Consider the following 12,184-nt stretch of genomic DNA (forward strand, 5'->3'; position numbering starts at 1 on the left):
AGAACTAAGAAGAAAAGGTGAGTGAAGAGTTTTTTTTTTAGCATATATACTTAAAACAATGAGTGCAAATTCTAGATGTTTGTTCAACTGCAAACATGGCTTACATTTTCTCTGTGCAATGCAAATCTTGAACCTGAGTTTCGATGCATTTATCTAACATGGGCAGATTGCCCATAAAAGTAAAGCTAGGAATGTGCAGAGCTGTGTGCGTGTAAGTGTGCATGTGTGCACTTCTGTTCTCGTCAAATATTTAACTGCACTCTGTGACTTAAGGATCGGCTGTTCAAAAAACAGAAACTTCAGAGGAGAGGTGATAAAAGACAGGAAGACAGGAACAATACTAAGAAAAATGAGCTGAATGGCTTGAGATAGAGAGAGAGAGAGAGAGAGAAAGGGTAAGAGAGGGAGAGGGCACTTGCAGTTGGTGAGTGTGTTAAGATAAATTGTGTGTGTGATTTACGAGCGTTTGGTGTGTTCGCCGTTAATTAGCCCCCATGAACCTGCGTGAACTCGGGAGTGCACTGATCATGGAGTCTTTTAACTCTTTAGCACACACAAACACACACACTTGCTACCAGAACCCCAAACACAAACTTAAACACACACTTACACATCAAAGACCCTGTGAACCTACAGAACTGCTTCATGTAACAGCCTTTAACTTGGAAATCAGAGCTCCTGGCTTCTGGCACACCCAACTGTCCATTAAACTCTCAAATGGGCTGTAGAGGATAAAGTCTGGGAATCGTTAAGATGACACTGCTCTGGGAGGTGCCGAAGTTTTTAAAGTGGTGTGCCATCTTTTATCTTTAATAAGTGCATATGTGTGTTCTTGGGAAATGGGGAGTTGGTAAGAGATGGAATCTCTTAAAAGAGAGAAGTGATCTGTCTTTTTCTTCCATTCCATCCAAAATTTAAAGATCCCATGAAATCAAAAGCAGAGTTTTATGACTTTTGGTCCATGATTGTTAGCTTTGAGACCATCTATATGCTAGTGTACTCCAGAAAGTTAACACTATTAGCAGATATACTCAAGACTCATCTTACACTCACCTAGAATGAAAATGTCCTAGCAGAAAATCATCTGCCACTGACAAGCAATATCAAGTAAACTTATCTAGTAAACTAAAGCCTATTTGCTATGTTAAAAATAAGGGATGAGCACTGCAATATGTCCCACCCAAACTTCCTGTTACAACAGGAAATACATCAACGCAGGAAAGAAAATTTCTCTCATCAAGCGACGAGTCTTTATGAAAAGTGGATGACAACTGTTGATCAATTAAGTTGATTAATCAAGCAATAACTGGCCTTGTAAGTAGATCGATTTTTTTATTATTTTGAGTAACTGTTTATTTTTAGGTGTACATTTTTTGTCACATTAACATTGTGAAATTGTATTATATAAATATCAGCATTATATTGACTATCGCAACCATGCTCTCTAGATATAAGCATCAATATCGGCCATTGCAAAACCAACTTTATATTGACTCTCAGCAACTATGCTTTCTAGATATCAGCATCAATATCGGCCATTGCAAAACCAACTTTATATTGACTATTGGCAACCATGCTCTCTAGATATCAGCATCAATATCGGCCATTGCAAAACCAACTTTATATTGACTCTCAGAAACCATGCTCTCTAGATATCAGCATCAATATCGGCCATTGCAAAACCAACTTTATATTGACTCTCGGCAACCATGCTCTCTAGATATCAGCATCAATATCGGCCATTGCAAAACCAACTTTATATTGACTCTCAGAAACCATGCTCTCTAGATATCAGCATCAATATCGGCCATTGCAAAACCAACTTTATATTGACTATCGGCAACCATGCTCTTTAGATATCAGCATCAACATCGGCCATTGCAAAACCAACTTTATATTGACTCTCGGCAACCATGCTCTCTAGATATCAGCATCAATATCGGCCATTGCAAAACCAACTTTATATTGACTCTCAGAAACCATGCTCTCTAGATATCAGCATCAATATCGGCCATTGCAAAACCAACTTTATATTGACTATCGGCAACCATGCTCTTTAGATATCAGCATCAACATCGGCCATTGCAAAACCAACTTTATATTGACTATCGGCAACCATGCTCTTTAGATATCAGCATCAACATCGGCCATTGCAAAACCAACTTTATATTGACTCTCGGCAACCATGCTCTCTAGATATCAGCATCAATATCGGCCATTGCAAAACCAACTTTATATTGACTATCGGCAACCATGCTGTCTAGATATCGGCATCAACATCGGCAATTGCAAAACCAACTTTATATTGACTATTGGCAACCATGCTGTCTAGATATCGGCATCAACATCGGCCATTGCAAAACCAACTTTATATTGACTCTCAGTAACCATGCTCTCTAGATATCAGCATCAATATTGTCCATTTCAAAACCAACTTTATATTGACTATCAGCAACCATGCTTTCTAGATATCAGCATCAATATCAGCCATTGCAAAACCAACTTTATACTGACTATCGGCAACCATGCTCTCTAGATATCAGCATCAATATCGGCCATTGCAAAACCAACTTTATATTGACTATCGGCAACCATGCTCTCTAGAAATCAGTATCAATATCAGCCATCGCAAAACCCATATCGGTCTACCACTAACAAAGCTTGACAAACTTTATTTTATATAGATTTTTGAGTACGAAAACAAGAGGGCATTTTAACTGAAGTTTTGTCATTACAGTTGGTTGATCGAACTAAACTCCTTATGTTTCTGTCTTTATTTCAGGTGATGAAGGAGACAACTTCTATGTGATTGATCAGGGAGAAGTTGACGTGAGTTCAGTATTTCATAGTCAATCATTAGACAACATGAAATTAAACTATTGACTTTATTAATAAGTGCCCCTGGTCTAATTGTATACAATTCATCGGTGCATGTTTTTCTTAAAGAAAAATGGAATTGATTGATCTACAGTGGCAAGAAAAATTATGTGAACCTTTTGGAATTACCTGCATTTATGCTAATGAGGTAAAAAAACAAACTGGAGAGTCAGGAGTTGGCAAATCTGGCATCCAATTAATGAAACGAGATTGGAGGTCTGGGTTAGAGCTACTTTGACTTATAAAAAGCACTCAAACATTTTGAGTTTGCTATTCTCAAGAAGCATCTGCAGACATGGATTATTCCTTGCAAAAAAGAGATCTCAGAAGACCCATGATCAAGAATTGTAGTAAAGGGTACAAAGTTATCTCAAAGATCTTAGATGTTCATCTGTCCACAGTTAGACAAACTGGAGACGATTTAGTACTGTGGCTACTCTCCCTAGAAGTGGCTGTACAGCCAAGATGACTCAAAGGGCACACTGCAGAATGATCAATTCTGGTAAAAAAAGAACCCTAGAGTGACAGCTAAAGACTTGAAGGAATCTTTGAGTCTACTATATGGAAAACATTAAATAGGCATTGCAGGACACCACGAAGGAAGTTGCTGCTTTCCAACAAAAACATTGCTGAGCATCTGAAGTTTTCCAAATACCATCTTGACACTCCACAACTCTACTGAGAAAATGTTTTGTGGATTGATGAAACTAAAGTTGAATTGTTTGGGAAGAACATGCAGCACAACATTACTAAATTACAGGTTATTATGTTGAAGCATAATTTTCTGTAAAGCTGCTTTGAAATGATGTGTGTTGTGAAAAGAGCTATACAAATAAAAATGACTTGACTTGACTACATATGGTGTAAAAGGGCACTGCATACCAACATGAAAACATCATCCCAATGGTGAAGTCAGGGTGGCTGTGCACCAGCTGAAACGCAGTAGAAGTTGGGTTATGCAGCTGGACAATGACCCTAAACATAGAAGTAAATCCACTACAGAATGGCTTCAAAAAAAGAAAATCCACTTTTTGGAGTGGCCCAGTCAGAACCCAGACCTTAACCCAATGGAGATGCTGTTGAGTGACCTTAATAGAGCCGTTCACACCAGACATCCTAAGAGTATGGCTGAGCTGAAGCAGTTCTGTAAGGAAAAATGGTCCAAAATTCTTTCTTAGCATTCAAAACAGACATGAAAGATTATAGTTGTTGCTGAATACTGAATATCTAAATGCGGTTGTTCATATGTTAATGAGCTCATGGTTGTGACATCAATACAATGAAGAATTCTTAACAACACATTTTTTAAGCTTAGTTTTAATGAAAATTTTTTTTAAGAGCTAGGAAAACTGTTTTCCATGATTCAGTTACGGGCTAATCCCTTTAACTGAAAATACATACATCATCTTTGTATTCTTTATATATTATCAACAGTCTTTTATGTCCTCAGTCTGTTGGTCAGCAATCCAGTGACTGCTATATCAGTGGTAATATTTCTCCACTGCTCTGGAAGAGCTCTGAGGGCGCTTTGAGTCAGCACTGGGTCATTGCCACATCAGATTCCTGTGTATGATGCTCTTGGGTCAAAGCCAGCGTGCTTAGACCAGCAGAGCACTCGAGAACAGAGCCAGAATCACTCAGTACTCCATACTAGTGCTGGTCGCACACATGCACAAAATATATATATATATACATATAGCAAGTTTTCCCATATGTGTATGTGTGCAAGCTGGGATTTTTAAACTCTAAAATACGCACAAACACCCTGGAATGTGAAGATGCGTCTTGAGTGTGGTGGTAATGTCTCTCATTAGTAGAAAGTTTTAATCTACTGTGACTTTAGAGCACATCCTACTAGTGTGTGTTTTTCAGATTTGGAATTCATTAACACGTAAACACTCTCTCATCAAGAAAACATGCAGTTTCACTCAGATAAAAGGAGAATTCTGGGTTATTTTCAACTTAAGGGGCCCTATTTTTAGAGTGCTAGCGCTAAGCTCAGCGCTATCCCATCAGTCATAAGTGCAAAGTCAAAGGACAAGGCCATGAAGTTTTTGTATTTTCTTGCAAGCATGCACGGCACAAATAGGTTTGCGAATTCGTGTGCGCAAGGCTCTTCTCTGGTTATTGCAGTGTCTGCGTCCTATTATGTAGTCCATTCCCTGTCAAGCACCAGTGATATAAACAAAGACAGCACATTCATATGAAGTGGGTAGTGTAAATGGACTGTATGCAGTGAATTAGAAGATATATGGACTTACATTATTTTGTGCATTAACTGTGTCCTTGATAATGTGACACACTCCTTTCATGCACAAAAAGACCAGCAATGTGCATGAAGATAAGTAAAAAGGGTCAATTCTGATTTCATGTTGACTTGAAGTAAAAAATAAACCTGAATATCCTTTATAAAGAGTAATTAGCTGAAGGCTTACGACAACAACATATCAATAAAATATTAAAAGCACATCACTTACCTGAGTTGACAAGTCTGCCTCATTTGCTCATGGCCTGTGTGCTCTGGCTGGCTCTGATGAGGCCTTGACCCAAACCTGTTCCAGTGGCCTTTCTGGAGAGCAGAGATACCTTTGGAATGTGTTTTAGATGGCTAGCAGATCGCCTGGCCAGGGCAAGACAGAAAATTAGTGCTTATTTCTGCCCTGTGTGTTCGCATTTTTTAATCTCCCCTCATAAAATCAACAAGTGGATTGTGTGTCATCAGGTGAAACCACACCAGCCTCTGTACAAAATTAGAAAGAGGCTCTTTGTGTGTGTGTGTGCTGTTGAAAACCACACAGCGACTCTTAAACACACAGATTGATGAACATATTCATGGTCTTCTTCAGTAGCATCTGCCTACTGCCAGAGTGGCAGACGAAACAGCAGAGAGAGTCTCAAGGTGGACATGTTATCTGATTCCTCTTGAAACACCGAAGAGTAATCAGAGCAGGTTGGGAAGATAGAAGGACTGAGCTGTGTGTTGTTATCAGATCACCTGTTTCACTGTGAATGCCCTTGACTGTCATTATGAAACAAAGTTTGAGCAATCCTAAAAGATAACATGAAAACAAAATTGACCCTATTTATTTACTTAATAAATGTCCCTGGTCTTATTGTGGACAGTTTATCAGTGCACATTATGTAAAGACAAAAAGTGATTGTTTTCTAATCTTCATCAAAATGTAATAAGGTGAGTTTCATGAAAACTGTCAAGAAAATGTCCTGGTCATACTTCACCCCAAAATCACAAGAAACAAATACATTTTGTTTATTTTGCATAAAGAATATGAAGCCTGACTTTAATAAAAGTAAATTATTGTGTCAAAATAGGATGATTTTCAATACTGCTTTACAGAGAAATAGATTTTGGTGAGATTTTTTATATATATATATATATATATATATATATATATATATATATATATATATTTTTTTTTTTTTTGTGCATTACAGTAGAGAATTTGGTGGGGAAATTTGCTTAATTGGCATGAAAATAATGCCACAATGCAAAACATTAACCCTTGTGTTGTGTTCATTTGTGCTAACACCTTTGTGTTCCTGGTCAAAAATGACCGGCCAACTAAGATTGTTAATAAATCTCTCATGTTGCATATAGGGCTGGACGATATATCAAATTTTAACGATATAATCAAGATCATTTTGCTGACGATGTAAAATTGACCAATATTGTCTATATAGCGATGATTTTAATGTGCTTTCATTTGGCCATTAAGTTTCGTAAAGAGCACATCAGTAGACTAATTTCACGATCCTTCAGGGCTGCACAATTTTAACTGTCAAGGGTGTAGGGAATGATGAGGCTCAGGACCCAAACGGAGAGTGAAAAATAAAGGTTTATTTAATACAAAAAATAAAACACAAAATCCAACATAAAACTTGCGTAACCTTCGTTCCCTGATGGAGAGAACAAGATGTTGTGTCGATGTAGTGACACTAGGGGTCACACTTGGGAGCCCGAAACACATCTGGTCTTTGAAAAAAGGCCAGTGAAAATTGGCGAGCAGTATTTGCATACCACTCCCCCGAACATACGGGTATAAAAGGAGCTGGTATGCAACCGCTCATTCAGGTTTTGTGCTGAGGAGCCGAGACAAGGTCCCGGCCATTTCAGCGGGTAGTCCAGCGTTGTGGCAAGAGGGACACAACGTCTCATTCCCTCCATCAGGGAACGGAGGTTACACAAGTAACCAGGACGTCCCCTTTCTGTCACTCACTCGACGTTGTGTCGATGTAGTGACACTAGGGGTCCCTAAACGAAAAGCCACAACTAGCTGAACTGTGTTACGTGAACTGGCGGTGTGTGATGGTCAGACCACTGTGTGCCTCGTAGCCAGTGCACCAGGCCGACATGTAACCTCCCGCAATGCTGTTATGAGTGTCGAATGGCCCTTTGGGAACAAGTCGACTGCCCAAAAGATAGAGACAGGCTAGCCCAGTCGTGGCCTCTTATCCTCTCTTTTTTTTCTCCCCCCCAAAAAAAGTGAAATTTGTTAACCAACTGGGGCCACCAGGTCTACATCGGGGGGGTGTCACTCCCAAGCGGAAGACACTGCGGAGACCACACCCTGCCCAGAGGGGGTGGGGGGGGGTATTTTGAGTGGAAATACGTCACATGGTCAAGCCGAGCCTTGTCGGAAGTATGTCATGTGGAGAAGTCCCATGGTAGGTCCTACACTACGGGGGAGGAGTTTCTACAAACATGGTGACTGGGGAAGAGGGACTTCTGCTCAAGGAAGACGCCGTTTACCAACAGGGAAACGAATTAGCGGAAGATATATGTCGCATTGGGTTACCTATGGGGAACCAACACATGCGGAGCACCTACCCCAGTACGGGGCTTAGTTAGCATATGTACTGAGCCGGCAGCGAGTTTCTCGGCAAACTCGTCTGCCACAGGGCTCGGAGGAAGTCATCCAGGGAACACAGTTTGTGAACACTACTGGGAGTCAACAGCGCATGTCTTCAGCTCAGGGGAGGAGAAAGGCTCTATGCGCAAGCGATACACCCGACCAGCTGTCCCGGACTTACCTGCTTATGCCTGCCACTACACGGGATGAGACTGGAGGGTAGCGATTTCCACGCGCAAGGTAGCGGCGTTCTCGCCCTTCACCGAGGTGAAGTGGACGGCGTTGAACCTGGGCGGACGCCCGGCGAGCTGAATTGCGTAGCCGAGTCGGATGGTCCGGACCAGCCATCGCTACGGGTTGGAAAGCGCAAGCCACGCGTCCAAGCTCCGGGCGAGGGGGACCAAGGGGACAATCTTGTCGGACGTACTGGTGGGTGGGGCCTCGCGGCGGGGCGGAGCCTAAGGTGCCACGTCGGGCCGTGGCCATGCTGAGTTCAGGGGCATCGAAGCACTTACTTGGCTCCTTGTGACCACCACCGGAACAGCCTGGGACGGGGGAGGAAGAGGCCTGTCCTCGTGACCCGTGGAGACCGTCACATCAGGGGCGGATTTGTGCCACAGCTGGGCGCGCAGGGGCGGGGAGACCGCCGCTGGAGCGCCAAACCTGTCGAAATGGAATGGTGGACGGTGGTCGTGATGACGGCCGTGCGCACCGGGTATATGACCCAGGGAATAAGGAAACCGCTCTTTTGCTGTGCTCTTGGGTACCACAGCCACTTGGGTATGCGGCGAAATTAAATGAAAAGGTAACAAAAGATTCTCCTCTCGGCCCTCCACCGGGGTATGTAGTGGTCTGCTTACCAGCTCCAGAGCAGCGGGTTTCCTCGTCCCTGGGTCGCCCATCTCAGGGGCGCTTCAAAGCCCTTCTCGAGTTCTTGGTGGCCGGCCATGAGACGGGTAGCGTCTGCTTCCTGCGGTGGGCTCCATACCGGGGCCGGGCCACGGGGGTGGGCTGCGGCGGAGCCGGTGCAGTCACCGTAGGAGGACGCCCTTGGCGACAAGCAGACGGGATGTATATACTCTTTTTTTCAGAATATACTCTTTTATTTCTGCCGAAGTGCCCAGGGGTGTTCTCTGCAGTGCACCAGTGCAGAGGGGGAGAAGCCGCTGAAATGCGCAGTCAGATCCAGCAGAGGTGAATAAACAGCCGTGAGAATTCAGCTCAATAAGCATCGACCGTTCGGCTCTGAAGAGAAAATCTGAATGAGTGGTTGCATACCAGCTTCTTTTATACCCGTATGTTCTGAGCAACTCAGGGGGTGGAGCTGTGGAAGGCTCGGGGACTGGCCGAGACAGGGGAATGGTCTCCGTGGCCGTGAACATCGGCAGAGACTAGTAAACGGTCTCCTTGGTCATGAGCACTGGCAGTGACAGGGGAACAGTCTCAGTGGCTGTGAGCACAGGCAGTGACGGGAACAGTCTCAGTGGCTGTGAGCACAGGCAGTGACAGGGGAACGACCTCCGTGGTCATGGGCACTGGCAGTGACAGGGGAACGACCTCCGTGGTTGTGGGCACTGGCAGTGACAGGGAAACGGGGAACCCTTCAGGAGCCCTTCTCCTCCTCCTCTTCTTCCGGGCGGCCGGGAGCACTGCTGTGGGAGCAGCTGTCATGACCAAGGATGCTGGTACTAGGATGGCCAAGGCTTCAGGCGCTGGCTCTGGGACGGATTAGGCTTCAGGAACTGGCTCGTTGACCGTGGCAGGCATGGGTGCTGGCTTGTTGGCTGTGGCAGGCATGGGCCCTGGCTCGTTGGCCGTGGCAGGCGCTGGCAGCGGCAGGGGAACTGCCTCTGTGGCCGTTGTCAGTGACTGAGGAGTAGGTGCCCTTCTCCTCCGGGCGTTGAGGAGTTCTGCTACTTTGACAGCCTCTGCCTCCTGGCGGTCAGCAGTGGGAACATCCGCTGCCTCCAGGCAGTCATCAGTGGTGGGCTCGGCTGATAGGCTGGGCTTCCCTTTCCGCTTCCTCCTTTGAGGTGTGAAGGCAATGGCCGAGGTGTCCACCTCCGTGTGGGGAGTGCCCTCGTCCTTGGGTTGGGATGAGGATAGGAAGTCTCCCGAGGCACTGGCTGTGATAACTTCCTCCCATTTAAGGGCTTGCCTGACTGCCTCGAGAAAGTATTCATCCTGGGACACAAGATCTAATAGGTTCATTCAGACCTGGCCAAAAAAGATAAATTAGGCAGGTCTGATTGTATCCCAGACCCGAGGACAATGACAAAAACTCTAGGGGATATTTCCCCCATGGACTTGTCCTCCTACCTTACCCCGTACAGCCTCTTGACGTGCTCTGCATGCTGGCAAACAGGAGAACCATTTGAAGAAGAAAAAATCTCTGCTGGGTCCATCATTTTTTTTCCATCTTTTTTTTTCATGGTTTCTTGTTTTTGGCACCATTCGGAGTAAATTCTAGAGACTGTTGTGCATGAAAATCCCAGGAGATCAGCAGTTACATAAATACTCAGACCAGCCCGTCTGGCACCAACAATCATGCCACGGTCCAAATCACTGAGATCACATTTTCCCCCATGGTTGATGTGAACATTAACTGAAGCTTCTGACCTGTATCTGCATGATTTTATGCACTGCACTGCTGCCACACGATTAGCTGATTAGATAATCGCATGGATGACTGTTGGTGCCAGATAGGCTGGATTGAGTATTTCTGTAACTGCTGATCTCCTGGGATTTTCACACACAACAGAATTTACTCTGAATGGTGCCAAAAACAAACAAACAAAAAAAAAACATCCAGTGAGTCGCAGTTCTGCGAATAGAAACACCGTGTTGATGAGAGAGGTCAACAGAGAATGGCAAGACTGGTTCGAACTGACAAAGTCTACGGTAACTCAGATAACCGCTCTGTACAATTGTGGTGAGAAGAATAGTATCTCAGAATATTCTGAGATGCGGGTTGGCGCTATTTTGGCGGCACAAGGTGGACCTACACAATATTAGGCAGGTGGTTTTAAAGTTGTGTTTGATCGGTGTATATCGTTGGAAAGGTCTCAATTAGTAAAATGCAATGAGCAAATTAGTTTCACTCAAAAGGCCAAACTGCAGTGAGTATTAGTGTATGAGTGTCTTTTTTCATGTTTTCCATTATTACTTCCTGAAACCTGCATATAACATAGAAAATTACATATCGTAACTGTAAAGAGGAGGTGAGAAGCAGCTTTCCTGGTTCAGGTAAGTGTTTTATTCTCCTTACTGCAGCAAAAAACACTCTTTCAGGGCTTTCCCAATGTTCATTAATTCACTCTCAAAGTAAACAAACTATTTTACAAAAATAAACTCTCAGCTATGCTATGATAAACTCCTGACTTCACAATAGGGTCTCTGGTGCCCAGGCTCTCTCTCTCTTCTACTTGCGGTCTGGCTCTATTTATGCCGCTCTCCCCGTGCTCACTGAAATTAGAGACAGGTGTTAGACATAATTTAGCTCAGGTGTAAGTGCCCTTACTGCTTTCTCTCTCCGGAGAGATGCTTGACCACGCCCCCGCTGCCACATATCCCCACCGCCCGACTCAGGCCGGGGCGGCATCCGGCCTGCCTACCACTCCCCCCCCATTCCTGGAAAGGAAGTTGGCGACAGCCATCTGCGCCCCCGGTCTGTGGACCACCTTGAACTTAAACGGCTGAAGAGCCAGATACCAACGGGTGATCTGGGCGTTAGTATCTTTCATGCGGTGGAGCCACTGGAGTGGGGCGTGATCCGAGCAGAGGGTGAAGGCCCACCCCAGCAGGTAGTATTGGAGAGTGAGGACCACCCACTTGATGGCGAGACACTCCTTTTCCACGGTGCTGTACTTAGTTTCCCTTAACGAGAGCTTACGGCTAATGTACAGCACCGGGCGCTCCTCCCCCTCCACCACCTGCGAGAGTACGGCCCCCAGCCCCCTGTCTGAAGCATCTGTCTGTAAAACAAAAGGGAGAGAGAAGTCAGGTGAATGTAAAAGCGGCCCCCCGCAAAGTGCGGCTTTAACTTGCGTGAACGCCTGTTGACACTGCTCCGTCCACTGGACCTGATCTGGAGCTCCCTTTTTAGTGAGATCAGTCAGCAGGCTGGTGACGTCTGAATAATTAGGCACAAACCTTCTATAATAGCCAGCCAGCCCCAGGAACTGTCTCACCCCCTTTTTGGTCTTGGGTCTCGGGCAGGTCGCAATCGCCGCTGTCTTGTCAATTTGGGGACGCACCTGCCCGTGGCCCAAGTGGAACCCCAAATACCGTACCTCCACCCGTCCAATCACGCACTACTTCGGATTCGCTGTGAGTCCCACTCGGCGCAGTGATCTCAGAACCGCCCTCAGATGTTGCATATGCCGCTGCCAATCATTGCTATAAATGATGATGTCGTCTAAATAGGCAGCGGCGTAAGC

At 44.8% G+C, this 12,184-nt stretch overlaps 1 protein-coding gene across 3 annotated transcripts in view; it reads left to right on the forward strand.

Annotated features, from left to right (window-relative positions):
• Window positions 1-12,184, forward strand: part of LOC127451878 (cAMP-dependent protein kinase type I-beta regulatory subunit) — a 98,413-nt gene that overhangs the window by 40,462 nt on the left and 45,767 nt on the right. For all 3 annotated transcript variants that reach the window (XM_051716912.1, XM_051716913.1, XM_051716911.1), the window contains exon 6: window positions 2,783-2,829. In XM_051716912.1, the coding sequence (XP_051572872.1) occupies window positions 2,783-2,829 (47 nt within the window). The remainder of the gene's footprint in view (window positions 1-2,782; window positions 2,830-12,184) is intronic.

This window comes from Myxocyprinus asiaticus, chromosome 14 (genome assembly GCF_019703515.2).
Source record: "Myxocyprinus asiaticus isolate MX2 ecotype Aquarium Trade chromosome 14, UBuf_Myxa_2, whole genome shotgun sequence".
Classification (NCBI taxonomy): domain Eukaryota; kingdom Metazoa; phylum Chordata; class Actinopteri; order Cypriniformes; family Catostomidae; genus Myxocyprinus; species Myxocyprinus asiaticus.